Source organism: Oenanthe melanoleuca, chromosome 28 (genome assembly GCF_029582105.1).
Source record: "Oenanthe melanoleuca isolate GR-GAL-2019-014 chromosome 28, OMel1.0, whole genome shotgun sequence".
NCBI lineage: Eukaryota > Metazoa > Chordata > Aves > Passeriformes > Muscicapidae > Oenanthe > Oenanthe melanoleuca.
The window spans coordinates 5,076,243-5,103,546 of NC_079361.1; the positions used below are offsets into that span (position 1 = coordinate 5,076,243).

The window sequence follows — 27,304 nt, forward strand, 5'->3', positions numbered from 1 at the left end:
AGGCTGCTGCTCCACGGATCTGTCCCAGCTCCTTTCCCAGATGAAAAACACCCCATTCAAAAAATCCTCCCCCCTCTAATGAATTGTTCTTGAAGGAGGTTGGTGCTCCAGGCTTGGCACAGCTCTTCCCTCAGAGCTGTCATTTGGCAGAGATGGTTTGTGTGCTAAAGGCTGGAAAGAAGAAACCCAGTGCCAGAAAGGCCCAGGGAGGAGAATTTCACCTGGCAGCAGGGGCTGCATCCCTAAAAACTGCACTGGAGGGAGGAGAGAGGAGCAGAGAGCACTGAGACCACATCCCACTGATCATCACATCCCACCCCAGTCCAGCAGGGAACTGGGAATGCCTGAACAAACCCCAGGGCAGGGCTGGGTGTCCAAACTGGGGGAAAAGCCCCGAGAGCCTCGGGGTGACAGGGAGGGACAGCCCAGCCTGGCCAGGGGCAGCTCAGGAGCCCTGGGATGGGCTGGGTGGGAAGGGAACAGAAGCATCAGCTCATTCCAGCCCTTCCCTGGAGGCTGGGGAGGCCCTGGGTGAATTGCTGGAGCTTTGGAGCAGCCTGGGGGGTGTGGGGGCTCTGAGCCCCCCACGCCGTGCTGGGAGCCTGGCAGGGAGCAGCTGAGTCACCATCCCACCGTCCCCATGGCAACCCTGCCTCCCCAGACACCGGGATGGGTGGGATGGGCACACAGCGACCCAGCACAGCAGCCACGGGACCAGCAGGGCTGCAGGACCCACCAGAGGCCACCAAACCTGTCCCCAGGTGCCACCCCACAGTGGATTTCAAATCCCTGCAGGGGTGGGGACTCCAGCCCTGCCCAGGGCAGCTTTACAGCCCTTTCCATGCGGGAATTCTTCCCAGTATCCAACCTGACCCTCCCCTGGTGCAATGTGAGGCTGTTTTCTCTTGTCCTGTTGTCCCCTGGAGCAGAGCAGGACCTCCCTGGCTGTCCCCTCCTGTCAGGGGTTGTGCAGAGCCACAAGGTCCCTCCTGAGCCCCCTTTCCTTCTCCTGAGCCCCTTCCCAGCTCCCTCAGCCCCTCCTGGGGCTCCAGCCCCTGCCCTGCTCCTTGCAGCCCCTCATCCCAGCCTGGAGCATTTTGTGACCCAAATCCCCCCCCCAGCCAGCCCTGGGGGGACCCACACAGGGAAAGTGGCATCTCCACACTCTGGGAATGCTCCAGGGCATCCCAAGGAAAATGTCCCAGCCCAGGGCTGTGGGGAGGTCCCAGGGATGTTCAAAGCTCAGAAGAGAAGGAGGAACTGGAATTATTCTCTTTAATCACCTGGCAGGGCAGGGCTGTCCTGCCTCAGCCTCAGCAATCCTGGGATTTCCTCTTCCAAACCTTCCCCACCCTCCCTTTCCACGGGCAGGAGGTGCCTCAGCCCCAGCTCAGCTCCCAAACTGCTCCAGGAGCCCAAATCCTGCAGTTCCTGCTCCCCTCAGACTCCTCCTCCCAGCTCAGCAAGGAGAGATTCCCAAACCCCACTGAGCACTGCCACTGGAACCTGAATTTCGGGATGAATTTCATGATTTGGGATTTTCAAACCCCATTTTTTTTAGATTGGGCATAAAAGGGGATTTCACCCCAGGCTCCAGCAGCAAACTGGGGAAGTTTCTGGTCCTGGAGCTGGGATGAGGAGCAGAGAGCTGAGCAAGGAGAACTTTCCTCCTGGGAATGAGACAGGATGGGACAGAAGAATTTGGGACAGAGTTCCCAAAGCAGCCCCACTCCTCAGAGCCTCCTGTCCCTCCCCCTCCCCACACCCCAAGGATGCACTTGTGGCTCTCTGTGGCCAACACTGCCCCTGCCAAGCTGTGGATAAACCAACCTCAGCCCCATCCCACCACAACCTGAGGATCCAACACCTCCATGTGCAAAGTCCTGGTTGTATTTGGTTTGGGAAAGTGCAAAGACAGGGCAGGGCCACGAGGCTGGAGATGGGCAGGGAGGAGCCAGGAGCCTCCAAGGCCTCTCCAGGGTGTCCAGAGGGGCCAGAAGTGACAGTGGCAGCTGTGGGTGACCCCAGAGGACAGAGCAGCACCAGCAGCTGCTCCTCCATCCCAGCCAGGCCCGAGCAGGAGCTGCCCCTGCTCCTCAGGGCTCGGGATAACCCAAAATCCCCAAAGCCCCAAATCCCAGCCCGGAGCTGCTGGCAGGGGTTGGTTGGGAGGGCCCTGCCCTGCTCAGAGCACCTGCTCTGTGCTGGAGGAGGAGATGTCCAGCAGCCTCCAGGCCATGTAGGGGTTCAGCTCGTCCTGGTCCCGGCACAGCGCCCACACGTAGAGCATCCGCAGCACCTTGTCCTGCCAGGGCCAGTCACACCAGTCAGAACCCACATCCCAGTCAGCCCAGAACCCACAATCCCAGTTAGCCCAGTCAGCCCAGAACCCACAATCCCAGTCAGCCCAGAATCCACAATCCCAGTCAGCCCAGAACCCACAATCCCAGTCAGCCCAGTCAGCCCAGAATCCACAATCCCAGTCAGCCCAGAACCCACAATCCCAGTCAGCCCAGTCAGCCCAGTCAGCCCAGAATCCCAGTCATCCCAGTCACCCCAGAATCCACATCCCAGTCAGCCCAGAATCCACATCCCAGTCAGCCCAGAATCCACAATCCCAGTCAGCCCAGAACCCACAATCCCAGTCAGCCCAGTCAGCCCAGAACCCACAATCCCAGTTAGCCCAGAATCCACAATCCCAGTCAGCCCAGAACCCACAATCCCAGTCAGCCCAGAACCCACAATCCCAGTCAGCCCAGTCAGCCCAGAATCCACAATCCCAGTCAGCCCAGAACCCACAATCCCAGTCAGCCCAGAATCCACAATCCCAGTCAGCCCAGTCAGCCCAGAATCCACAATCCCAGTCAGCCCAGAATTCACAATCCCAGTTAGCCCAGTCAGCCCAGCCCGAATCCACAATCCCAGTCAGCCCAGTCAGCCCAGAACCCACAATCCCAGTTAGCCCAGTCACCCCAGAACCCACAATCCCAGTCAGCCCAGTTAGCCCAGAATCCACAATCACAGTTAGCCCAGAATCCATAATCCCAGTTATCCCAGAAACACAGAATCCCAGTTATCCCAGTATCCAGAATCCCAGTTATCCCAACTATCCAGAATCCCAGCTACCCAGAATCCTAGTTAGTTATCCCAGAATCCCAGTTATCCAGAGTACCAGTTATCTGCCCCAGACCCCAAACTCCAAACTGTCCCTGATCCCAAATGCCCCAGACCCCAAACTGTCCCAGACCCCAAATGCCCCAGACCCCAAACTGCCCCAGACCCCAAATGTCCCAGACCCCAAACTGCCCCTGATCCCAAACTGTCCCAGACCCCAAATGCCCCAGACCCCAAATGTCCCAGACCCCAAGTGTCCCAGACCCCAAACTGCCCCAGACCCCAAACTGCCCCAGACCCCAAATGTCCCTGATCCCAAACTGCCCCAGACCCCAAACTGCCCCAGACCCCAAATGTCCCAGACCCCAAGCACAGCCTGGCCCCACTCACCGGGTCCCCTTCCACCACGTCCCCTTTGTGGTTTTTGATCACCATCACCACCTGGGCCTGGAAGGTGATGATCAGCACAGGGCCCTGCTCCATCATCTTCCCCATGGCCAGCTGCAGGGACAGAGAATTCCAGAAAAATCCCAGTCCTGTTCCCCACCCCAGCTACAGGGACAGAGAATTCCAGAAAAATCCCAATCCTGTAGGGCCATGGATGCTCCCCATCCCAGCTTCAGGGACACAGAAAAATCCCAATCCTGTTCCCAACCCCAGCTGCAAGGACAGAGAACCCCAGAAAAATCCCAATCCTGTAGGGCCATGGATATTCCCCACCCCAAATGCAGGGACAGAGAATCCCAGAAAAATCCTAATCCTGTTTCCTACCCCAGATGCAGGGACAGAATCCCAGAAAAATCCCAATCCTGTAGGGCCATGGGATTGACACCCCCAGAGCCCCCCTGGCTGTTCCCATCAATTTCCTGACTCAGATATTATGGAAAAGATAATTCCCAAAAATCTTCCCCCAAGAAGCACTTGGAATCCTGCACTTCAAAGCTTTCCCCAAACTCTTGTGGGTTTTTTTTGCTCTTTTCCCAAATCCATAAATCTGGGAAATGGGAACGAGCTCTGCTCTGTTATTCCCAATTAAAAATCAAAATCAAAGGCACCCTGCTCTCCAAAAAAACAGAATTTTCTGTAGGAAATGCTTGGGATGGAACATCCTGAGCTGGAAGGGACCCAGAGGATCAAACAGAGCCTTTTCTCCTGTTTTAAATCAGATTTTGCCAGGAAGTTGCTCTGAACCAGACAAAATCTGCACCACAGAGACTTCCAGGTGGGAACTTTTATTTGCCAGGATTTTCCCCTTTTATTCTCATTAAAGACTTTTTATTCACTGGAATGCAAGAGTGGAAATTCAATTTTTTTTTTTCTTTTAAAAACCCAGGATTCTCTTCCTGCCCATTGTGAGGAATTGCCTGCATCCCTTTTTATTTTTTTTTGTGGGAATGCTTTGCAATTCCTGCCCTAAAAACAACCACAGGCACTGAGGACAGCAGGATTTTTCCTCTTTTGAAATGTTCCCAAACATTTTGGGTTTTTATTTTATCCCTAATAAAGGAAGGAGCACCAGGACAGGCACGAGGCTGGGCTGGGTCACAAAGGAATAAATTTATTTATAGGGGAAATTTTCCTGTTCCCTGAGGGGATCTCAGCAGCTCTGCAACGTTCCTGTGCCTGATCCCAAAAATCAGCTCCCATCCCAAAAAAACCACCAATTTTCCACCCAAACCCAACTCCAGTTTCTGAGGTGTCATCAATATCTTGACAATAATGGATTTCCCTTCCAGCAATGGGATTTTCCTTCCAGGAATGGGATTTCACTTCCAGGAATGGGATTTCCCTTCTAACAGTGGGATTTCCACTCCAGATGTGAGATTTCCATGCCACCAATGGGATTTCCCTTCCAGATATGGGATTTCCCTTCCAGCAATGGGATTTCCCTTCCAGCAATGGGATTTCCCTTCCAGATATGGGATTTCCCTTCCAGCAATGGGATTTCCCTTCCAGCAATGGGATTTCCCTTCCAGCAATGGGATTTTCCCCTCCTGCAATGGGATTTCCCTTCCAGGACTGGGATTTCCCTTCCAGCAATGGGATTTCCCTTCCAGATATGGGATTTCCCCTTCCAGGAATGGGATTTCCCTTCCAGCAGTGGGATTTCCCCTTCCAGGAATGGGATTTCCCTTCCAGCAGTGGGATTTCCCTTCCAACAGTAGGATTTCCCTTCCAGATGTGGGATTTCCCTTCTAACAGTGGGATTTTCCCCTCCAGCAATGAGATTTTTCCTTCCAGGAATGGGATTTCCCTTCTAACAGTGAGATTTCCCTTCCAGATGTGGGATTTCCCTTCCAGATGTGGGATTTTTCCCTTTCAGCAATGGGATTTCCCTTCTAACAGTGGGATTTCCATTCCAGATGTGGGATTTCCCTTCCAGATGTGGGATTTTTCCTTTCAGCAATGGGATTTCCCTTCTAACAGTGGGATTTCCATTCCAGATGTGGGATTTCCCTTCCAGATGTGGGATTTTTCCTTTCAGCAATGGGATTTCCCTTCTAACAGTGGGATTTCCCTTCCAGGACTGGGATTTCCCCTCTGGGAACACAAACACCAAACCCCACAGCTCCAACCCATCAAATCAGAGCAAAGAAAGTTGAATTTGATAATCCTGGAGGATTTTCCCAACCCCCATGGTCCTACAAACCCCCTGCTGATCCCATGGGCTGAGCTGGGCAGGGAACTCACGTCGATGTTGTCGATGTCCAGGATCCTGGAATGGAACTGGAGCCCCAGGGCCTTGGCCTGCTGGATGGGATGGGCCAGCTGGCTGTAGGTCTGAGACCAAAAAAATGGGGTAGGGAATTGGTTGGGAATTGTTTGGAATTGCTCATCATCAAAAAATAAAAATAAAATTTAAAAAAAAAAAAAAAAAAAAAAAAAAAAAAAAAAAAAAGGGAATTTTTCTCGGAGAGAAGCATCAAAAAAACCCCACAAGAAAAGGAGTTTTTTTTTTGTAAATGGGCTGAAGGATCAAAGAATTGCAAAGAAAATGCTTTGGGATTTACCAAATTCCCACTGAAAATCCCAGTTTTCTTGGGTAGAATGTGAGGATCTGAGAGCTGAGGGGATCACAACTGGGCTGAACAGCAGAACCAGGAAAAGCAGGGAAAAACTGGGAAAAATAGGGAAAAGCTGGGAAAAATAGGGAAAAACCTGGGAAAAATAGGGAAAAGCAGGGGAAAATAGGCTAAGCTAGGGAAAAATAAGGAAAAACAGGGAAAAATAGAGAAAATCTGGGAAAATTAGGGAAAGCCAAGGAAAAATAGGAAAATCTGAGAAAAATAGGGAAAACTTGGGAAAGCCAAGGAAAAGCAGGGAAAGCCAGGTAAAAATAAGGAAAACCTGAGAAAAATAGGGAAATCCTGGGAAAAATAGGGAAAAACTGGAAAAAACTAGGAAAAGTAGGGATAAAAAAGGGAAAACCTGGGAAAAGCCAGGGAAAGCCAGGGAAAAATAGGGAAAAATAGAGAAAGCCAGGGAAAGCCTGGGAAAAGCAGGGAAAAATAGGGAAAAACTGGGAAAAGCAGGGAAAAACTGGAAAAAACTGGGAAAAATAGGGATAAAAAAGGGAAAACCTGGGAAAAGTCAGGGAAAGCCAGGGAAAAATAGGGAAAAATAGGGAAAAGGAGGGAAAAATAGGGAAAGACAGGGAAAGCCTGGGAAAAGCAGGGAAAAATAGGGAAAAGCTGGGAAAAGCAGGGAAAAACTGGGAAAAATAGGGATAAAAAAGGGAAAACCTGGGAAAAGCCAGGGAAAGCCAGGGAAAAATAGGGAAAAGCTGGGAAAAGCAGGGAGTTCAGTGCTCAGAATCCTCATCCCTACACCCACAGGATCCACGAAGAGCCTTCATTCCCCAGATTCCCAGGGACAGGATTCCCATTTCCTCCCCTGGCTTATCTGAATGATTGCTCTGGATTTGGGAGCTTCATTTCCAATTCCAGCTGCCTTGGGAATGTTTGATTTATTCTCACAACCTGCACTGAAGCTGCTGCTTCCCCCCAGAGCAATCCAAGGTGTCATTCCCAAGGCTGCTGGAAGATTCTTTGCTTTCAGATTGGATTACTGCTACCAAAAAAAGCTCATCAGGATTTATTAAATTAGAAAAAAAAATAAAATTGGCTCTCCCAGCCCTCTGGTGGTGGGAGCAGCACAGGGATCACTTGGAGAAATTCAGCTCTTGAACAGAAAAGCAGAATTATTTTGGATTTTACAGCACAGTAACTTTGGAGGAATGAAGATCCAAATAAAAGCCCATTGAGACTGTCAGGAAAAGCTCTGATTTCAGCAGCTCCCTGAATTCCAGCCCCCCAAAATGACATTTTGAAGGAGAACCCCAAGCTCTGGGGGATTTTTGGGAGCTGCACTCACGGCCTCGTAGCACCAGTCCTTGAGGATGTCGAGCTCTCCAGAGATCAGAGCCTGAGGAGGAAATCACACAGAACATTTTCAACTCCTCCTCTATCAAAGTGAGAGCAATCAGCCCTTCCAGCAGCAAAACACCTTAAATCCCACATTTTGTGGGACTCTGGGGAGAAACTGGAGCTGCAGAAGGGAACAGCAAAAAGGATTTCTATAAAAACACAGGAGATGGATGAGGCCAAGGGACATAAACCTTTGGATAATTAAAACTTCCCATTAAATCTTCCTGTTGGACCTGCCAGAGCCAGCAGATTCCCAGGGCTCAGAAATCCTGGGATCAAACAGGAGCAGGAGCAGAGCTGCAATTTTCCACACTGAAAAATTCAGGGCACAGGAGGAACAGAGGAATCCCAGTTTGGCTCCTCAAGCCCCAGTTTTTCCAGTCTCTCCTGAGTCTCTCAGAACAATCCCTGCTCTATTTCAAATCCCAAACTCCCTCTGTCTTCCCTGCTGCAGTGACAGGGACCTACATCCATTTACAGTCACAGCTCTCATCACTCTGAGTCCCTAAAAACTCAAATTCAGACAGCACTGAAGTGTCACAGGCTGCTGCTCCTCCCAAACCCCAGACCAGGAGCACACCCCAAATTCCTTCCCTTCCCTCTGCTATCACCATTTGCCATCAACACTTGATCCCACCTCATTTGCTGTTTTCCAGGCCAGAACATTAATTTATTAAATGTGGGATCCAGTTCCTTTCCCACGGCTCTGTGCAAAGCTGGAGAAGCAAATCCTGTCCCAGCTTTTAATTTTAGGAATGGAGAAGTGAAAAGCCCCGTTTTCCATGGGCTAAGGCAGGGCCAGGGAGGGAGGAGGGAGCTGTCACCTCCAGGACGTTGGGGATGATGTCCCTCTCGCACTGCTTGAGGAAGCGATCCTTGTCGAAGGACGGATCCACCCGCAGGATCTCGGTCAGCACCTCCGACATCTCGGTCTTGGAGAACAGACCCCCTGCAGGACAGCTCCGTGGGACGGGGGGACATGGGGGGATGTGGGGACAGAGGGACAGAGGGACATGGGGACATGGGGACACGGGGACAGAGGGACACGGGGACATGGGGACATGGGGACAGAGGGACATAGGGACATGGGGACATGGGGACAGAGGGACATAGGGACAGAGGGACACGGGGACATGGGGACACAGGGACAGACTGGGGACATGGGGACACGGGGACAGATTGGGGACATGGGGACACGGGGACATGGGGACAGAGGGACACGGGGACAGAGGGACATGGGGACACGGGGACATGGGGACAGAGGGACAGAGGGACATGGGGACAGAGGGACACGGGGACAGAGGGACATGGGGACACAGGCACAGAGGGACACGGGGACAGAGGGACATGGGGATATGGGGACATGGGGACATGGGGATATGGGGACAGAGGGACATAGGGACAGAGGGGCATGGGGACATGGGGACATGGGGACACAGGGACAGAGGGACACGGGGACAGAGGGGCATGGGGACACAGGGCCATGGGGACAGAGGGACACGGGGACACGGGGACATGGGGACAGAGGGACATGGGGACACAGGGACACGGGGACAGAGGGACATGGGGGCACAGGGACACAGGGACATGGGGATACGGGGCACAGGGACATGGGGACACAGGGACAGAAGGACAGAGGGACACGGGGACATGGGGACAGAGGGACACGGGGACAGAGGGACATGGGGACATGGGAACAGAGGGATATGAGGACAGAGGGACATGGGGACAAGGGGACACAGGGACAGAGGGACAGAAGGACAGAGGGACAGAAGGACATGGGGACACAGGGACACGGAGACACAGGGACAGAGGGAGCAGGGACATGGGGACATGGGGACAGAGGGAGCAGGGCTCTGGTCTCTGTTCCTGCCCCATCCCTGTATCCCATCCCTGTATCCCATCCCTGTATCCCACCCCATTATCCCATTATCCCATTATCCCATCCCAGTCCCTCCCAGTACCGATCAGGTCGGTGACACGGTCGGTCACAGCCCGCGACGCTCGGATGAACGCGTTGTCGCTCTCGTCGTATTTCATCTTCATCTCAAAGAACCCTGCAGGGAACAGAGAGCTCAGAACGGCCTGAAACAGCCCAGCCCCTCCTCAGTGCCTCTGAGCACTGCCACACACCAGCTCCCAGCTGCTTTTATCCCCATTTTTCTGCTTTTCTCCCCATTTTCTTCTCTTTTTTTTCCCCATTTTTCTCCTCATTTTATTCCCCATTTTTCTCCCCATTTTTCTGCTTTTCTCCCCATTTTTCTCCCCATTTTTCTGTTTTTTTCCCCATTTTTCTCCTCATTTTATTCCCCATTTTGCTCCCTGTTTTTCTCCCCATTTTATTCCCCATTTTTCTGTTTTTTTCCCCATTTTTCTCCTCATTTTATTCCCCATTTTGCTCCCTGTTTTTCTCCCCATTTTATTCCCCATTTTTCTGTTTTTTTCCCCATTTTTCTCCTCATTTTATTCCCCATTTTTCTCCCTGTTTTTCTCCTCATTTTATTCCCCATTTTGCTCCCTGTTTTTCTCCCCATTTTTCTCCTCTTTTTATTCCCCATATTATTCCCCATTTTTCTGATTTTCTCCACATTTTTCGCCCCATTTTATTCCCCATTTTTCTGGTTTTCTCCCCATTTTTCTCCTCTTTTTATTCCCCATATTATTCCCCATTTTTCTTATTTTCTCCACATTTTTCTCCCCATTTTATTCCCCATTTTTCTGGTTTTCTCCCCATTTTTCTCCTCATTTTATTCCCCATTTTTCTCCCCATTTTTCTGGTTTTCTCCCCATTTTCTCCCCATTTTCCTGCCATGTTCTCTCAGTAACCCCTCCTCTGCTAACACTCAGCACTAACACCTCTGGGGAGGGATTTAATTTCTCCAGTGGGATGAGGAAATTCAGGATTTGGCTCATTTTGAGCAGTGCTGCTCCAGCTGGTGGAGTCTCCATCCCTGGGGGTGACAATCAGGGACAGGTTGGACTCCAAGGTCCTGGAGGGTTTTTCCAACCTAAATTCTGGGATTCTGGGATTGTATTCAGGGTATTTTCACTAGAAACAATCTCAGATGATACCAAAGCTCAGCTTTATACTGGAGAGATCACACAAGTTTTAAATTTTCACAATTTAGGAGTTTTGTGAAACTGCTTTGATTTTTTCAGGATTTTCCTTGTTTTTTGCTCCAGCTCAGGAGGATCAGAACTGCCTGATGCCAAAAGAAAACTGAGGAGGGGGAACAGGGAATCAGGGGTTCAGATTGAGGGGGAACAGGGAATCAGGGGTTCAGATTGAGGGGGACAGGGAATCAGATTGAGGGGGGACAGGGAATCAGGGGTTCAGATTGAGGGGGACAGGGAATCAGGGGTTCAGAGGAGCTGCAGCTCACATGAAATGCTTGGAGAAGCTGCAGAGCTGTCAGCTCTGCCTCCCTCCCTCCCCAGCACCCCAATCCAAGAGGGATTTGGGAATTTGTGATTTGCATCCCCAGAGGCACAGATGGGAGCAGATCCAGCCAGGGGAGGGAATGTGCAGCTCCCCCTGAGCACTCACTGTTGAAAACCACGTTGTTGTCCTTGAAATCTTTCCACTGCTGGTACCACTTGGAGTCTTTATGCAGCACCATGCCCATGGCCTCCCTAGAGAGGGCAGAAAACAGGGATAAAATGGGGATATTTGGGGAAAATTAACTTGTAACAAATACAGACAACACCCTGAGGAACATCCCTGCAGCACTTGGCATCACTGAGGCAGCACAGAAATGATGAGCTCAATTACAGGATAAATTATGGCCTCATAAATTATAAAATAAATTGCAGCCTCATAAATGATAGCCCCATAAATGATCCACCAGATAAATGAAACACCAGACAAATAAAAAAAACCCAGATAAATAAAACATCACATAAACAAAACCCCAGATAAATAAAGCTCCACTCAGAGGAGCAAAGCAGCCCCAAAAAAAGGAGCTCAGGAAAGGAGAAAGGAGTTCAAACTGAACACAGAACAATACTGAGCTCAGAATTTCACCTCTGGACATCAAATCTGAATTTCAGAATTTGCAGTTTCCAGAAGATTCGGGATCCCCCAGCCCTGCTGGGAACGTGCTCCCAGACCCAGCTGCTGCTGGATTTGAATCCCTGATGAGTTTTGAGCTTTTCCACCAATTAAACACAGAAACATCCCCCAGAGAACCCCCACACACTCATTGGCCTGGAACACTCTCTGCTCCTTGACCCTCTCTCCAGAATATTCCGTTCGCTTCCGCAGCCGCTCCGGGCGCCTGTAGGGACCTGTCTGGCCCAGGACACTCTCATCTATCTCCTTCTTCACAGTTTCTACTCCCTGCAAGGAAAACAGCCCTGTCAGTCTGCATTTAGTGCTCTCCCAGAAGCTGAAAATCCCTCCTGGGATGGTTTGGGGGAGTAAAGTTGCTCAGGGATGGGGCAGCCACGGCTTGACAACAAAATGTTGGGTATTTTCTGTATTTTCTGCAAAAAAGGGGTTTAAAGGAGATGAAATCTCATTGAGGGGAGGCATTTCCCACCCTGCCTGCTTCAGGAGGAGCAGCTCAGCCCTGGCAGGCTGAGACCCTGCAGGCAGTGCCAGCCCTGGCACCCCCAGGGGATTTTCCTGCTGGGTTCCACCCCCAGGCTCCTGCTGGGTTCCACCCCCAGGGTCCTGCTGGATTTCAGCCCCAGGGGATTTTCCTGCTGGGTTCCACCCCCAGGGGATTTTCCTGCTGGGTTCCACCCCCAGGTTCCTGCTGGATTTCACCCCCAGGGGATTTTCCTGCTGGGTTCCACCCCCAGGGGATTTTCCTGCTGGGTTTCACTCCCAGGGGATTTTCCTGCTGGATTTCACCCCCAGGTTCCTGCTGGATTTCACCCCCGGGGGATTTTCCTGCTGGGTTTCACCCCCAGGGGATTTTCCTGCTGGGTTTCACCCCCAGGTTCCTGCTGGGTTCCACCCCCAGGGTCCTGCTGGATTTCACCCTCAGGGGATCCTGCTGGGTTTCACCCCCAAGGGATTTTCCTGCTGGATTAACCCCCCAGGCTCCTGCTGGGTTCCACCCCCAGGGTTCTGCTGGATTTCACCCCCGGGGGATTTTCCTGCTGGGTTCCACCCCCAGGGGATTTTCCTGCTGGATTTCACCCCCAGGTTCCTGCTGGGTTTCACCCCCAGGGGATTTTCCTGCTGGATTTCTCCCCCAGGCTCCTGCTGGGTTCCACCCCCAGGGTCCTGCTGGATTTCAGCCCCGGGGGATTTTCCTGCTGGGTTCCACCCCCAGGCTGTGCAGCACAGGGAGCACAGGCAGCAGCACCTGGGAGATGGCTTTGAAGGCTGCAGTCCTGCCCAGCTTCTCCCCTCCCCTGGTCACCGACTCTGCCGACTGCTTGGCCGTCTTGGCCGCCTCCTCCACGCCCTCCTTGATCTTCCTGCCCAGGTCACTCCTGCTGACCTCATCCAAACTCTGCAAGGCAAAAGGGAAAGGTTATTCCAGCTCCATCCCTGTCCCCAGGCCCTCTCCAGCTCTCCTGGAGCCCCTTCAGGCCCTGGAGGGGCTCTGAGCTCTCCCTGGAGCTTCTCCTCTCCAGCTCTCCCCAAGGAGCTCCTTGGGCTCCTCTGGGCTCCCCCAGCAGCTCCACATCCTTATTTTAGGTTCCTCTGCAGGTGGGTCTCTCTCTTCTCCATCCCCCAAACCCCAGAGGAATCCCTGGCTGGGTCTCCTCTGACCACACTCAATCCATTATTTTATTAATGCCTCTGGTTTTAGAAGCTGCAGGGTGTGAAGCACTTCTGGAACAGCAGCAAAGCCAATTCCAACCCCCCAAAAACCCAAATCAGCAGAGCTGCCCTGAGGAAAGGTCCTTGTACCTCCTTAACCGTCCCTGTTATTTCTTCAAGTTTCTTTTTAATCACTTCTGAGGTCTTCACTGTTTCAGATTCAATGGTTTTCTGGGGGAAAAGAACATTAATCAAGAGACAGAAACTACTCAAACCCAGCTTGGATGGAGCACAATCCATTAGGGCTGGAATTGAGGGCAGAAAAAGCAACATTTCAGGAGCTCATGGTCTGAGTCAGCAGCAGCTCAGCTTTGCAAATGATGATGTTCAGAGCCCTCTGAGCAATGCAAAATAAACATTTGATGCTCAATTTAATGCCTCATTATTTGATCTGCTCACAAATGCAGCCAAGTGTCTGCTGGAAAGACTTTCCACTAAAAAAAACAAACAAAAAAAACCCCAAAAAACCCCAAAACATTCCATCAAATAAATAATTCTGAGGCGTCCATTTAGCACTGAGCGCTTCCAGCCAAGCAGAACTTCTCCTGAACAGATCAACTGTGGATTGAAATTTCCACTCAGAGCAGGGGAAGAAGCTCAGGGCTGCCCAATAAAGCAGGGAACAAAAGCTCAGGGCTGCCCAATAAAGCAGGGAACATTCCAGAACTCACATATTTCCTCCTTGCTTCCCGCAGAGCATCCGACTCCTCCAACTTTTTCGCTTCATCTCGGAATTTTTTGATGCTTTCCTTCATCTCTTTGTTTTTGGCTAATTCCTGTTTGATGTTCTCCACAAAACCTGAGATGAATCCTTTCCTTCCTCCTGAGGAGTAGCATCTGGACTGGAGGAAACCATTCCATGTTGGAGAATCCCAAGGGGTTGGAGCAAACAGGACCCAGCAAACACAAGAGTCCAAGGCAGGATGGGCTCAGGGTAAGCCCTGGGTGACTTTTAGGATGTGTGGAAATCATGGAGCTGCTTGGAAAAGCAGCAGCTGCTCCTTCAAAGAGCCACATGTCCAATGGATTTCACAGAATCCCAGGTGGATTGGGTTGAAAGGACCTTAAATCCCACCCAGCTCCACGCCCTGCCATGGGCAGGGACACCTCCCAGTCCCAGGCTGCTCCCAGCCCCATCCAACCTCAGCTACCCCAAATTCCTTCAATTCCACTCAAAAAGTGGAAATTTCCAGCCTGGAACTGGTGCTTCTCAGAGCCACATCCAGCTCAGGACTCTGCTGGGAAAACACTCTGGGGTGGAAATGGAATAAATTCAGGTGGGACCAACCTGGGGGGGGGCCAGGGCAGGGCTGCTGATCCTGTACAGGGCACTGCTGGGGAAGGCAGGGATGGGGTAACGCCTGGAGAGGAGCCACAGCCCACTCAGGAGACATTTCTGCAAGGAAAAGCACAGGGGGAGCTCAGGGAAGCACCCAAGAGCTCCCAGCACTCGAACTTGGGACAGCAGCAATGCACAAATCCATCCTGGAGCTGAAACGGGAGAAGCACATGGATTTCTCTGGGAAAACTCTTCCAAACACAACATTTTCCCAGCTCTGGAGGATCCCAGAGCAATCCCTGCATGGTTCTGCTGCCCCTGCCCAGGTCCCACCTGCAGATTCCTGCTGTGGAAGGCATCAGTGCTGAGCTCAGGACTTGCAGCTGGGGAGAATCAGGGAAATCCCAGATAAAAAAAATAATCTGTATTTGCTCAAGAACAGCACTGAGATTTGGGGCAGGAACCCAAGAACTGAGGCCCGGCAGCTCCCGAGTAAAGGCACGAACTGGGCAGAAATCCCAAACGGGGCAGAAATCCCGAATGGGGCCAGAATCCCAAAGGGGGCAGAAATCTCGAACAGGGCAGAGATCCTGAAGGGAGCAGAAATCCCAAACGGGGCAGAAATCCCGAATCTCTCGTTTCACTCTGGCACAACAAACCCATCCAGCCCCTCCTGCTCCCAGCGGGAGCTCAGGGTGACGCTCCGTGAGCAGCTCCCGCCGCTCACGGGAAATTCGCCCTTATGGGAGCCCCGGGAGCGGCACCGGGAGCTGCTCGGGACACGGGAGCCCCGAAAGAGACATCGGGAGCTGCTCGGGACACGGGAACACCGGGAGCCCTTGGGCTGGAGGTGCCTCAGCAGCCCCGGGAGCGAACCCGCCGGGCCTGGCGGGACGAGGAGCGGGCCCGGCCGCGCTGTCCCCTCACCGGGAGCCGGCAGCGCCGGGGCCCTGCGGGCCGGAGGGAGCAGCGGCTCCGGGCCGGGCCCTGCCAGTGCCCGGCCCCGCTCGCTGTTCCCCCGTCCCGCCCGGTCCCGGTCCCGGTCCCGGTCGCTGTCCCGGTCCCGGTCCCGGTCCCGGTCGCTGTCCCGGTCCCGTGTCCCCGCGCTCACCCGGCACGCTCCGGCCGCCGCCATCGCCCCGCGCGCCCCGTGACCTTCGCGCGCCGCCGCGCCGTGACGTCACTGCCGCGCGCCGCCCGCGCCACGCGGACGCTGAAGGCGGGAAACGGGCGGGACCGGCGGGGCTGCACCGGGAACACCGGGACCGCTCCGGACACACCGGGAGCGCTCCGGACCGAGCCCGAACACACCGGGGCTGCTCTGGACTGAGCCCGGCACCACCGGGACCGCTCCGGACCCGGCCCAGTCTTACCGGGGCTGTCCCGGATCCTTCCCGGCCTCACCGGGATCCCCCCGGAGCCGCCTCCAGATCCCCTCCGCGCCCCACACCTGATCCGTTTGTGTTGTTAAAAGCGTTTCCTGCAGGAAAAGGAGAATCTCCCCCCTCTCACCTGCGACAGGTGTTTGCCCTGTGCCTGCCTGGGACAGACACCCTGTCAAGAGAAAAAAGAGGTTTTTAACGCCATTTTCACTGGAGAAAATGAGCTGGGACTGCCCATGGAGTGGGTGGGATACAGAAGAGGGAAGATCCCACACCCTTGGAGACACCTTAAGGAGATTCTGTCAGAAAGCAGGAGGAACACTGGATTCTTTGGACAAACTGGGGTTTGCAGATTTAAGCAGAGTAAAGGATGCTGCGACTGAAATCTTGAACTTGCGTTTATTATCAAAGTCAGACTGTTTACATCTGTCAGGTCAACGAGATGCCACAACTACAAAAAAAGATTGTGCACATGGCAGTTCCAATGCAAAAAACCAGTAAAATGGGGGCTCCCTCGGTTAAAAAAAGGACTTAAAATTGACTCCAGAAAGCAAACGGGGTTGGGTGAGCAGCTCTCCATCCAGGCGGCAGCAGGGCGGGCTCAGGCGTTGCGGTCGATCCGCACGTCGATCTCGCGGCCGCGCAGCTGCAGCCCGTTCATCATGCGGCACGCGCGCTCCGCCACCTCCGGCGACTCGAACCGCACCACGCCGCAGCCCTTGGACTTGCCGTTCTCCATCTTGATGTCTGCGTACAGCACGTGGCCTGCGGGAGGGCAGGGTGAGCCCGGAGTGCTCTGGTTGTGCTAAATCCAATCCTAAGTCTGCACCCCAGATCCGCTCCTCATCCTGCCGTGGGCACTCCTGGAACTCCCAAATCTGCACCCCAGATCTGCTCCTCATCCTGCCGTGGGCACTCCTGGAACTCCCAAATCTGCACCCCAAATCTGTTCCTCATCCTGCCTTGGGCACTCCTGGAACTCCCAAATCTGCTTCCCATCCTGCCTTGAGCACTCTCCATCCAGTCCCAAAATCTGAACCTCAACGACTGCTCCCCATCCTGCCTTGGGCATTTCAGCCACTCTCCATCCAATTCCTAAATCTGAACCCCAAGGACTGCTCCCCATCCCGCCTTGGGCACTCTCCATCCAGTCCCAAAATCTGAACCTCAACGACTGCTCCCCATCCTGCCTCTGGCATTTCAGCCAGTCTCCATCCAATCCCAAATCTGCACTCAAAGGACTGCTCCCCATCCTGCCTTAGGCACTCCTGGAACTCTCTATCCAATCCCAAATCTGCAACCCAAGGACTGCTTCCCATCCTGCCTTGGGCACTCCTGGCGCTCCCAAATCTGCTCCCAATCCTGCCTTGGGCATTTCAGCCACTTGCTGTACTCTAAACCCCATCCAGCCTGGCCTTGGACACATCTAGGGATCCAGGGGCAGCCACAGCTGCTCTGGGAAATCCATTCCAGGGCCTCCCCACTCTCCCAGCCAAAAGTTCCTTCCCAATACAACCATTATTCATATTGATTCCTCAGAGTGAGGAAAACAACTCACCACATTCATTGAATTTATCTTTCAGCATTTTCCATGTAAAATCAAAAGGCAGCTGTGGAAAGAGAGGAATGAACCATTACTGAGGCTCTGCTGAACAACCTGCAGGCACCCCCAGCTCCCCAAAAATGGAACCCATCCTAGGAGAGCCACTGACATAAAGCCATGGGATCATGGTCAGCCAGGAGCTCTTCTCCTGCTAAGGAGATTGCTCCAACTGCCCCCAGAATGTGGCAGCATCCAGTGATTGGAAACTGAGCTTGGATGAGATCAACACAGCAGTGACAATGAATGGCATGGGTGGGAAAGGGCAGTAGTGGGAACAGGGGGGAGCACAAGAAGGAACAAGTGGTACTGACATTTCTCACAAATTTCTGACAGGAGGGGTACTGACAGAGGGGAGCACAAGGAACAAGTGGTACTGACATTTCTCACAAATATCTGACAAGAGTGGTACTGACATTTCTCACAAATTTCTGACAGGAGGGGTACTGACAGGGGAGCACAAGGAACAAGGGGTACTGACATTTCTCACAAATACCAGACAGGAGGGGTACTCAGAGGGGAGCACAAGAAGGAACAAGTGGTACTCACATTTCTCACAAATATCTGACAGGCTTTCCGGGCCACGCCGGCTGCAGGGCCTCCTGCTCCTCCCAGGGACCCTGCAAAATTCCCTGCAAAGTTGCCCCGCTCCATGTCGATGGGCCGCTCGAAGTTGCTGCCCATGGCCAGCCCCATGCGCTCGATGCCCGCCCCCATGCCCTGCCCCATGGGCGGCCCCATCCTCTCCATGTTGGCGGCCCCGATGCGCTCCAGCCCCATCCTGTCCATGGGCGCCGCTCCCATCCTCTCGATGCCGATCCTGTCCATGGGCGGCCCGGGGAGGCGCTCCAGCCCCGCGGGCATCCTCTCCATCACCTGGCCCATGCCCGCGCCCATGCCCGCGGGCACCATGCGCTCCAGCCCCATGCCCATCCTCTCCATGCCCGCCCCCATGCGCTCCACGCCCGAGCCCATCCTGTCCATGGCGCCGCCCACGCGCTCCATGGCGGCGCCCATGCGCTCCATGCCGAAGCCGATGCCCGAGCCCATGCGCTCCATGCCGGAGCCCATGCGCTCCATGCCCGGCCCCATGCGCTCCAGGTTGGGCGCCAGGTGGTCGATGCCCAGCGGCGCCATGCGCTCCATGCCCGCGCCCATCCTCTCCACGCCGGAGCCCATGCGGTCCAGCACCAGCCCCATCCTGTCGATGTCGGCGCCCACGCGCTCCATGCCGTGCCCCATGGCGGCCGGGATGCGCTCCATGCCCGGCGCCATGCGCTCCATGCCCGGCGCCATCCGCTCCATGCCGGGGATGCTGGCGTTGCCTCCGCCTGCAACACGACACACACGCGTCAGGGACCTGCTGCGATCCCTCCCCTTCACTCACAGCTCCCCCAGGCCGCGGCTCTGCGCCTGCAGCCTGAGGCAAACCCAGATCAAACCTCCCCTGATGTAGGGGAGGAAGAAACAGGAATGCCCTGTAGATGTGATTGTCCAAAAGATGCTAAGGATATAGAAACTGTAGGGGAGATTGAGATGAAAGCAGTGTTGGACTGAGTGGCTGCAGAGCAGCAATGTGGACGCCTGAAGGTCTTCTCCCTAAGATAGCACCACTTGCTGCAAATCCCAAAGAGCAGCACAGACCCTCTCCTGGCATGGCAGGAAGGGTCCAAGATAAGGTTTAGAGATAAGAAAATTGCAAAACATGGTAATGGAGCAATTCCTATAGGCTGTATGTAAATGTTAGAGAATTTGTATCTTGTACTAGATTGGTCAGTGAAAGACTAGAATATTCAACATAGAAGGAGATTTAAGGCTTTGTAAAAGGAGACCACTCTCTCTTGCTCTCACACCCTCTGACACCCTCTGGCTCCCTTGCTCTTGTCCCTGCACCCCTCACCCTTGCTTTATCCCTTTGTTACCTTACAGCATCTGGCAGCTCCCAGCTGAGCCCTTTTCACCCACTGTAATAAACTGCAAACTGCAAGACCAGAATTCAGAGAGCACCTGAGTTTGTCCTGACCCCCATCCACCACCAGCTCCTACACCCTGTAGAGCTGCACCAGGAGCTCTATCTGCTCAGAGACATTTTGCTCCAGAAATTCTGCAGTTTCATTTCTGAGATAGTCCAGTATTTCCAGGGAACATGCTTGGAAGTGAAATGTGATACAAGCAGCAGAAGAAGGATTTTGTTTTCACTGACAAAAATTAACAACCTCCCAGCAGCATTTAAAAGCCAGACAGCAAACTCCTACAGCAGATCTAAAATCTGGTATCAACCTGATATTTTTCTGTATCAACCTGATAATTTTTGTGAGTTCAGGGATGAACAGCAGGCAGGAAATAGATTTCATTTACTGCACTCACCTATTCCCCTCTCCAGGGTCTCTCCAAAGCTCCGGGACATTCCCATCTCATTTCTTCCAAACTCCCTCTCGAATCCCCCTCCCATGGCCCGATCCATCTCTGCAAAGAGAAGGTGGAGAAGTCTGCAGGGGGTTTCATGACTCCTGAGAGAACATTCTACCACAGGAGATTGACAGCACAGGAAGGTTTTTGTGATTTTCTCCTGATCCTTTTGTGGTGGCTTCAGGAGCCCAAAGCCCAAAGGAAAAGCAGATTTACCCCAGACACATGGGAGGCTCTGGGGGCTGGACAGAGCCAAATCTGTCTGAATAAACCCTTCAAGGTAGCAATAAATCACTGGGTTTGTGCAGCTCAGAGGCCAGCTGGAAAAGCCCCAAGTCATTCCCCTGAGACTGAGGTTTGTGGAGAGAGGGACACACAGGAACCCAGTGCCTACCACTCATCCTGCCCATGTTCATCCCGGCTGGGAAGCGGCCGATGTTCTCCATGCCACCAAAGGGACCTTCCATTCCTGAAAAACACATTTTCCAGGGATTCTTTAGCAGCTGTGGCCACACACCATTCCCACAGGCACGAGACAACTCCCTGCCAGCAGCTCTCAAAAAGGGGGCAGGATTTGGGCACAAATGATAAAAACCATGGAAGCCCATGTGCTTTGGGTTGGGACAGTGAGGATCCATTCCAACCCCCAGGGATGGCACTTGCGTATCTGCTGAGCTAAGGATGCCCAGCTCGTGTTTTATGGGATGTGCCCACCCTCCCCACACACCTGCAGCAGCTCCAATACCCAAAAAGCACCAAACTCTTGCTAAGTTGGTGCTGATTTCCCAGCACACACACAGCTCAGGCTGCAGGACTTTCCCAAAGGCCAAGCTATGAACAGATGAAGAAGCACAGCTTACCTCCCATTTTATTCATTCCAAAGCCCATGCCTTCCATTCCCATTCCTCAAAACAAAAGAGAAAGCTTTATATAGCAGGTGTCAGGCAAGAAATTCCAGCCAAAGGCTGCAGAACTCAACCCACACAACACATCCATGGCTTGGGCTGAAGAGCTTACATGGGATAAACTGAGGAGATTTCAACATTCCTGCTCAGAAAATCAAGCAGCAAAGGGGAAAAAACCCACTGGCATTTCGACATGGAAAGCTGAGTGTGTGCTACTTTTTAGGTGGCTCTTTGAAACTTGTGCTATTTCAACAGATCCTCACCAAAGATTTGCAAGCCCACTAAAAGTGTTAAAAGTGAGAGATGGTTTGGAGTTTCATGGATCTTTGCAGTGTCTGCTGCTCATGCTCAAGAGTCAGAAAATGAGAGCTGTGTCTTGACCACAGTGAAAAAAAAAAAGAAAAATGGAGCAGTTGGTTAAATTCAAGTTTCCATTATCAAGCTGAACAAAAAACTCACTTGGCTTTAACATTCCTAAGAAACTACCAACTTTTTGGGGAGGCAAATAAAGCTATCTACCTTCTACACAGCTTAAAGCTCTCATGAAACAAAAGCATAGGAGTAATCTTCTTACCTCCAGGTCCCATGTTGCCCATTCCCATGCCTTTGTTTAAATGATTTGCATCAATAGGTTGACCTCCAGGTCCTAATCCCATGCCAATACCACCAAGACCATCTGAAGAAAATATTCAGATATCAAAAAAGCCTTCTTTCCATAGTTTGACAAAACAGCAAGTTTTATTTCTTAAGTAATTGACTTTCATTCTCTAAAAAAAGCTTGCTGTGTCCCCCCTGTGGGGTGTGTACTGAAAGCAGGGAAGTGTGGAGTAAATCAAGAGTAGATGTGTCTTGAAATAGTTTTTAGCTTATCTCCAATTATTTGGTTTCATATTTTAATTTCCATCTTACTGCTGAGAAAACTTGGTTTGGAGCTGACTCCTGAAAAATAACTGGCTAGAACACTGCTTCATTTGGGCAAAGTCCTCTGCTGAGGAGGGTGGGTGGAGTGGGCAATTTGGGAGAAGTTCCCCTAAACCTGTGCACAGTTCTCACAGCCTGGCTTGCCAGGGGCTCATTTCCACCTCTGCCAGGGCTGGGCCCCTGCAGGGCAGAACTGAGGCCCCAGGAGCAGCCATGGGATCAATGAGAGCCACCGATGGAATTGGAGCACACAGCCAGCCTCTCTCTGAGCCAGCACACCCAGCCTTGCCAGGCACAGAGCTCAACCTTCCTCAAGGATTCCCCAGCCCAAAGAAAGAAGAAAAAGCCCTTTTCTTTTTTTTTTTTTGTTTTTTTTCCTGAAGCAGGAAGAAAGTTGTCTGCTTGGCACAAACACCAGCTCATGGCATCCTCTGCCTGCAGGATTCCCTCGTTCCCAGCTCAGCACTGAACACAGGAGTGTTGAATCTTGTTTTAAAACAGCACAAGGTCCCCCTTCCCCACCCCAGCAAAGGCCAAAGTCCAGGCTTCCAGAGGGATTTAGGGGGTTTTGCAGCAAGGTAATGGAATTGGAACCCAATGCTTTGTCCTGAAGAGAGGAATGTCCTTACAGTGGCACTGCCAGCTCAGCTAGGGAAGGGCTAATTAATGATCAATAATAATGGGCAATTTAGCAGCACACAACAGGTCTGACTCCCAGGAAGAAAACAGCATCTGTCTGAGTTCAGAGAATCCCAGGCTGGCTTGGGTTGGAAGAGACCTTAAAGCTCCTCCACTGGCAGCCCCTGGCCTGGGCAGGGACCCCTTCCACAGCCCAGGACATCTCAGATTCCACCAACTGCCCCAATTTAGCTGCATTTGAACAAATTCAGCCTCCAGCTCTTCCAGTCCCAGCTCTTCTCTTCAGTACTGCAGTGATTCATGCCAGCCTCTGCAGGGCCTCAGCTCAGCCCAGACAACATCCACAGCTCTGGGGGATTCCCAGGGATGGAGACTCCACAGGAGCTCTGAGCAAACCCTCCCAGGAATGTTTCCTCACATCCACATGCAGCCTGGATTTCCACTGCTGGTTTACACTTGATCTTTTAGTTCATTCAAATTCCAACTTGGAAGGAGCAGCTTGGGGAAGCCAATTATCCTGAATTTCCATCTCCTGGGTTTTGCTTGGTGCTTTCTGCATCCTGCACCTCCAAGAAGAGCCTGGTTCCCTCTTCTTTCCATATTTAATATTTTGGTAAGATCTCCTTTGGGAATTTGAAGGCCTGGAAGACTCCCAGGTGCTGAATTCAGCCCTTCCAATTTAAGGGGAAACATTCCATTGCCAGAGCACCATCCCATGGGAGGTGCTGACTGATTCACTGTGTTTCCATTAAGTCCCACTCTTAATGGAAGGCACTGGGATCTTGGAATTGCAATGGAGAGCTCTGGAAGCCTTGAGAAGGTGAATGTTTTAAGACAAGCTTCTGGCCATGAGCTGAAAGAAGTATCCAAAAAATCTGAGCAGCTCTTCTTCACTATTCCCCCTTCTGAAATTATTCAGGAATTTGGATCCCAGTTTTCCAGTCTGAACCAGAGTTTTACTGGGGCTGGTTCCCAGGTGCTGAACAGCCAAACAAAAAGCAGAGGATGTTGGGTCATGCAGGGGACACTTACGAGGGAGTTGCTGGGGTCGCTCTGGAGGGAAGAAATCTCCTTTGGGAAAGGCTCGCTCATCCTAAAGGGAATTCAGCACGTTAAAGTTGGCAAGGAAAGCAGGAAATTGTTTCCTGATTCTTAAAATTTTGATTTAAAATACAGAAATTTCAAGATAAACCAATCTTGACTGTAGTTTTGATTTGTCTTTCAGTAAAATAATTTGAATTACCCTTCCCTGATTGCATCACTTCAGCTGGCAACAGACAAATCCCACATTTCCCCCTCTGGATTTGAAACCACAAATCCCCCAGATCAGGAGAGCATTCCCAGGTCAGGAAGCAGTGGGAATGGGAAATGGGGGTGTCCTCACCATTTTGACGTGCATGGGTCTGTCAAAGAGCAGCTGCCCATTGAACATTGCTGGGGGGTGTTAAGGGTCCTGCTTCAAGCACTGAGGGGAGCACAAAAACCCCTCAGAAAATCAGATCCTCTCAAATCCTTCTGCCTTCTCCAAAACTAAAAAGCCTTGAAATCTAAATACAGTGAACACTCAAAAAAAAGGCTTTTTGGAATTAAAAAAATGGTAAGAACATATTTCTGGGGTAAGATGAAGTTCACAAAGAGATACAAAATGTAACTCTAAGTCAGCCCAAGTGTTTAAATGTTTCCTCATTCACTTTATCCACTGGAAGCAGGGAAAAGTTCCACAGCCACACCCACATTTTGAAATGTGTCATGCCAAATCCTCTGCCCAAGTCTGGCTTCCACAGGGCTTAGTGCAGAAGGGAATTAACACTCAAACAGAAACTTTGGGAAGGGAAAGGGGGAATATTTCCCTCCTTTCCATACCATAACCAGGAGTTGAGGGAGTAATACCTGGAATTTTATTGCTGTTTGATTTCTAGGTAGCAAATCATTGCTGGGCCAGAGGAAGAACATAGAACAGGAAACCACCAGCTCTGGGTGCTTGGCACAGGGACTGTCTTCTCTCCAGAAAACTGCATTTTAATACTAACTACAACCCAGAGAGATAAAATCTGTCTCAGAAAATCTGGGATAAAATACATTTATCCACATAGGAAAGGGACTTTCCTTTGCTAAAGATTTTGAGCAAATTACAATTCCTTCAAGATGGAATTCTGTCTCCGTTTCACTTTTCCTTGCATTTTCCACGCACTATGAGCTGACCTTTCTTCCCTGGCAATACCCTCCCCAGGAATGCCATCCCCCTGTGCCCTGCAGGCTGCCAGGCCCCTGCCCCAGCTGCCAAGGATACAGATGGCCTGCACGGCCTCGATGGCCTGCTCGAAGGTGACGGTGCCGATGCCGCGGCTCTTGCCGTCCTTGTCCTCCAGGATGTCGGCCCTGACCACCACCCCAGCCATGCTGAACACCTCCTTCAGCTTCTTCCAGCCCACCTTGTAGTCCAGCTGCAAAACAGGGATGCCAGAGAGATTTCCATGAGCAAACAGCTTTAGTGAGCTCCTGCCCTTCTCTGCTATTGGCATTAAAGCTGTCACAGAGCTAAAATTTAATCCAAGGACAGAGATTTGCTCAGAAATCCCAATGAACAGACAACTGAGAATCATCAACAGGACACAGAGAGGAAGTTTTCCTGGAACTGCCAAGGCTTTTCCTCCCTCAGGGCTGCCCCAGGTGAGGGTTTGCACTCACGTTGGCCACGAAGACGGTGCTGCCGAGGCGGCCGGCCTGCAGGGCGTGGATGATCTCGTTGGGGATGTTGGGGTTGTTCAGGATGCTGGGAGGGATGTTGATCATGCCAGGGCCACCAGGGCCAGGCCCAATGCCCATCCCTCCTGCTGCCATCACCTTCTGCATGGCCCTCCTGGCGTGCTCCCCGTCGGGGTCCTGGGGGGGACACAGACACTGAGATCCCCATGGCAGTGCCAGGGCTCAAACTGGCACAGGGAGGAGTTTCCCTTTATCCCAGGGACACACACAGACACTGAGATCCCCATGGCAGTGCCAGGGCTCCAACGGACACAGAGAGGAGTTTCCCTTTATCCCAGGGACACACACAGACACTGAGATCCCCATGGCAGTGCCAGGGCTCCAACGGACACAGAGAGGAGTTTCCCTTTATCCCAGGGACACACACAGACACTGAGATCCCCATGGCAGTGCCAGGGCTCAAACTGGCACAGGGAGGAGTTTCCCTTTATCCCAGGTTTCCTTTTGTCCCAGGATATCTGCTCCCTAAACAATCCCAGATTCCTTTTCATTGTCAGTGAATTTGTTTTATTTCAGCCATCACCCAGCACCCTTTATCATTTAAATGATACCTTTATTATTAAAGGCATTTCCCTGGTTTCCAATATGTTTATCTATCATTATATATTTATATATATCATTAATATAAAAAACTAAAGCTCTGTTACAGCTGTTCCAAACCCTGACAAACCCCCAGTGCCACTGCAGAGGGTTTGGAATGAACTCCTCCCAGGACTGGCTGTCAATAGCCAAGCCATTGAAATGGAAATACATCTTTGAGGTATTCCAAGAAAGAGCTGATTCTATGGAACTGCTGGTGGAATCCATTCATTCTGATGCAGAACTCAAAGGGAAGTTTGTCAAGAACAGACACTCAGGAGGTTTCTGTGTCAAATCATTAACAAAGGAACTGCACTTAAAGCCAAACTCCTGCTTTGTCCTCACATCCAGTTTAGCCTTGATAACCACAAGTTCAGCAGTGGTTAAAATAATTAGTAAAAGGTCTGCTGAGGTTTTTTATCCTATTTAAATCCTGCTTTCTGTCCATTATCCTCTGAGTCAGCCCCAAACCTTTAACCAGAACTCCCCCACCCCACCCAACTGATCCCCTCCTTACTTCTTTCACTTTCAGGGGTCTCCCACCAAGACTGTGCTTGTTCAGAACCTCAGCAGCTTTCTTCATGCTCTCTTCCATCTTGAACTCAACCACCCTGTGGGGACAGAGCACAGCTCAGGATGCTGTGTGTGAGAAGGACCCCTGGATTTCAGAGGAATCAGAGTGAACTTACGCGCATCCCTGGCGAGGCCATTCCAGAGCAGTCACGGGCAGGAGGGAAGAGAGAAGGAATAAAGTCAGTGAAAGCTCAAATCGCACACAAATATTTTATTATTAAAGCCAAATCACATCAGTTAAGCCCTACCAGTGAAAATAAATGTAACCTTACACAGGCAAGCCTCCAATACTGGAATTCCATAATTGCTTATGCCTTAACAGGATTAACCTGGGGTCTCTGAGCTTGTGACAAACACTAAATCCCGACTCTCCAAGAAATACCACACGCTTCCTGTGACCTGCTCTTCCCTGGCATACAGCAAAACCCTCCACACTCTCACCCTAAATCCATATCCACAGCCACTCAGGAGTGCTCCTACTCTCCTCCCTGCTCCTGGACCCAAGGCCCATGAAGGCACTGAACGTTACATTTAGGAATTTACCTCGCTCTGCTGGCCCAGGAAGTTGCACCCTGGCCTTTCCAAACTCAGCCAAACCACTCGAGTGACTTTTCCAAAGCACAGGAATCTTCCAGAGCCCTGCCCTGCCTGCTGGGCTCCAGGGTGACACGGCCAACGCCAACGGCACGCGGGGAACAGCTGCTGCCTCAGAGCCCACCCACCTCCTCCCATCCCACAGCACTCCTGACCTAGAGCCACTGCACATCCACACTCTGAGCCTCCCTGGCCTCCTGTCCAGCACACAGAAACATTGCAGGTAGAAAATCCACAAAGAAACTCTCAAACACTTACCCTTGACTTTCCTTCAGCGTCCATTAAGAGCTCCACGTATGTTACCTCACCAACTACAAATCAGATTCCAGACGAC

General features: G+C 51.9%; 2 protein-coding genes across 4 annotated transcripts; both read right to left on the reverse strand.

Moving 5' to 3' along the window:
* Positions 1 to 1,577: 1,577 nt before the first annotated feature.
* On the reverse strand, positions 1,578 to 15,794 carry TIMM44 (translocase of inner mitochondrial membrane 44). 2 transcript variants are annotated; one of them, XM_056512821.1, is made up of 13 exons: positions 15,714 to 15,794; positions 14,612 to 14,719; positions 13,995 to 14,165; positions 13,414 to 13,494; positions 12,860 to 13,009; positions 11,741 to 11,880; positions 11,089 to 11,174; positions 9,506 to 9,598; positions 8,366 to 8,490; positions 7,489 to 7,539; positions 5,806 to 5,895; positions 3,505 to 3,615; positions 1,578 to 2,305 (listed from the first exon to the last, which is right to left on the reverse strand). In XM_056512821.1, exons 1-13 carry the CDS (start codon positions 15,735 to 15,737, stop codon positions 2,186 to 2,188), a joined length of 1,350 nt encoding a protein of 449 aa, XP_056368796.1. In that variant the 5' UTR covers positions 15,738 to 15,794; the 3' UTR covers positions 1,578 to 2,185. The 2 variants fall into 2 exon arrangements, with proteins under 2 accessions (XP_056368796.1, XP_056368797.1); XM_056512822.1 differs by lacking the exon at positions 15,714 to 15,794 and adding an exon at positions 15,530 to 15,549.
* A 570-nt stretch (positions 15,795 to 16,364) lies between these two features.
* Positions 16,365 to 26,414, reverse strand: HNRNPM (heterogeneous nuclear ribonucleoprotein M). 2 transcript variants are annotated; one of them, XM_056512745.1, is made up of 12 exons: positions 26,321 to 26,414; positions 25,147 to 25,341; positions 24,749 to 24,902; positions 23,843 to 23,892; positions 23,491 to 23,551; positions 21,473 to 21,574; positions 20,854 to 20,898; positions 20,388 to 20,462; positions 19,952 to 20,050; positions 18,134 to 18,915; positions 17,543 to 17,594; positions 16,365 to 16,749 (listed from the first exon to the last, which is right to left on the reverse strand). In XM_056512745.1, the coding sequence occupies exons 1-12, from the start codon at positions 26,396 to 26,398 to the stop codon at positions 16,586 to 16,588; spliced, it is 1,857 nt and encodes a 618-aa protein (XP_056368720.1). In that variant the 5' UTR covers positions 26,399 to 26,414; the 3' UTR covers positions 16,365 to 16,585. The 2 variants fall into 2 exon arrangements, with proteins under 2 accessions (XP_056368720.1, XP_056368721.1); XM_056512746.1 differs by lacking the exon at positions 21,473 to 21,574.
* Between the last annotated feature and the right edge of the window lie 890 nt (positions 26,415 to 27,304).

Coding starts and splice junctions, on each gene's coding strand:
- TIMM44 (XM_056512821.1), bottom strand. CDS start 15,737: ATGGCGGCGGCCGGAGCGTGCCGG. Junction 13,495..13,994: donor GGGAAGCAAGGAGGAAATAT/GTGAGTTCTGGA, acceptor CTTTTCCCCCAG/AAAACCATTGAATCTGAAAC. Junction 2,306..3,504: donor ACGTGGTGGAAGGGGACCCG/GTGAGTGGGGCC, acceptor TGGCCCTGGCAG/GACAAGGTGCTGCGGATGCT.
- HNRNPM (XM_056512745.1), bottom strand. CDS start 26,398: ATGGAAGAGAGCATGAAGAAAGCTGCTGAGGTTCTGAACAAGCACAGT. Junction 23,893..24,748: donor CGAGGCCGTGCAGGCCATCT/GTATCCTTGGCA, acceptor AACACCCCCCAG/CAATGTTCAATGGGCAGCTG. Junction 18,916..19,951: donor GACCCTGGAGAGGGGAATAG/GTGAGTGCAGTA, acceptor GTCGTGTTGCAG/GCGGAGGCAACGCCAGCATC.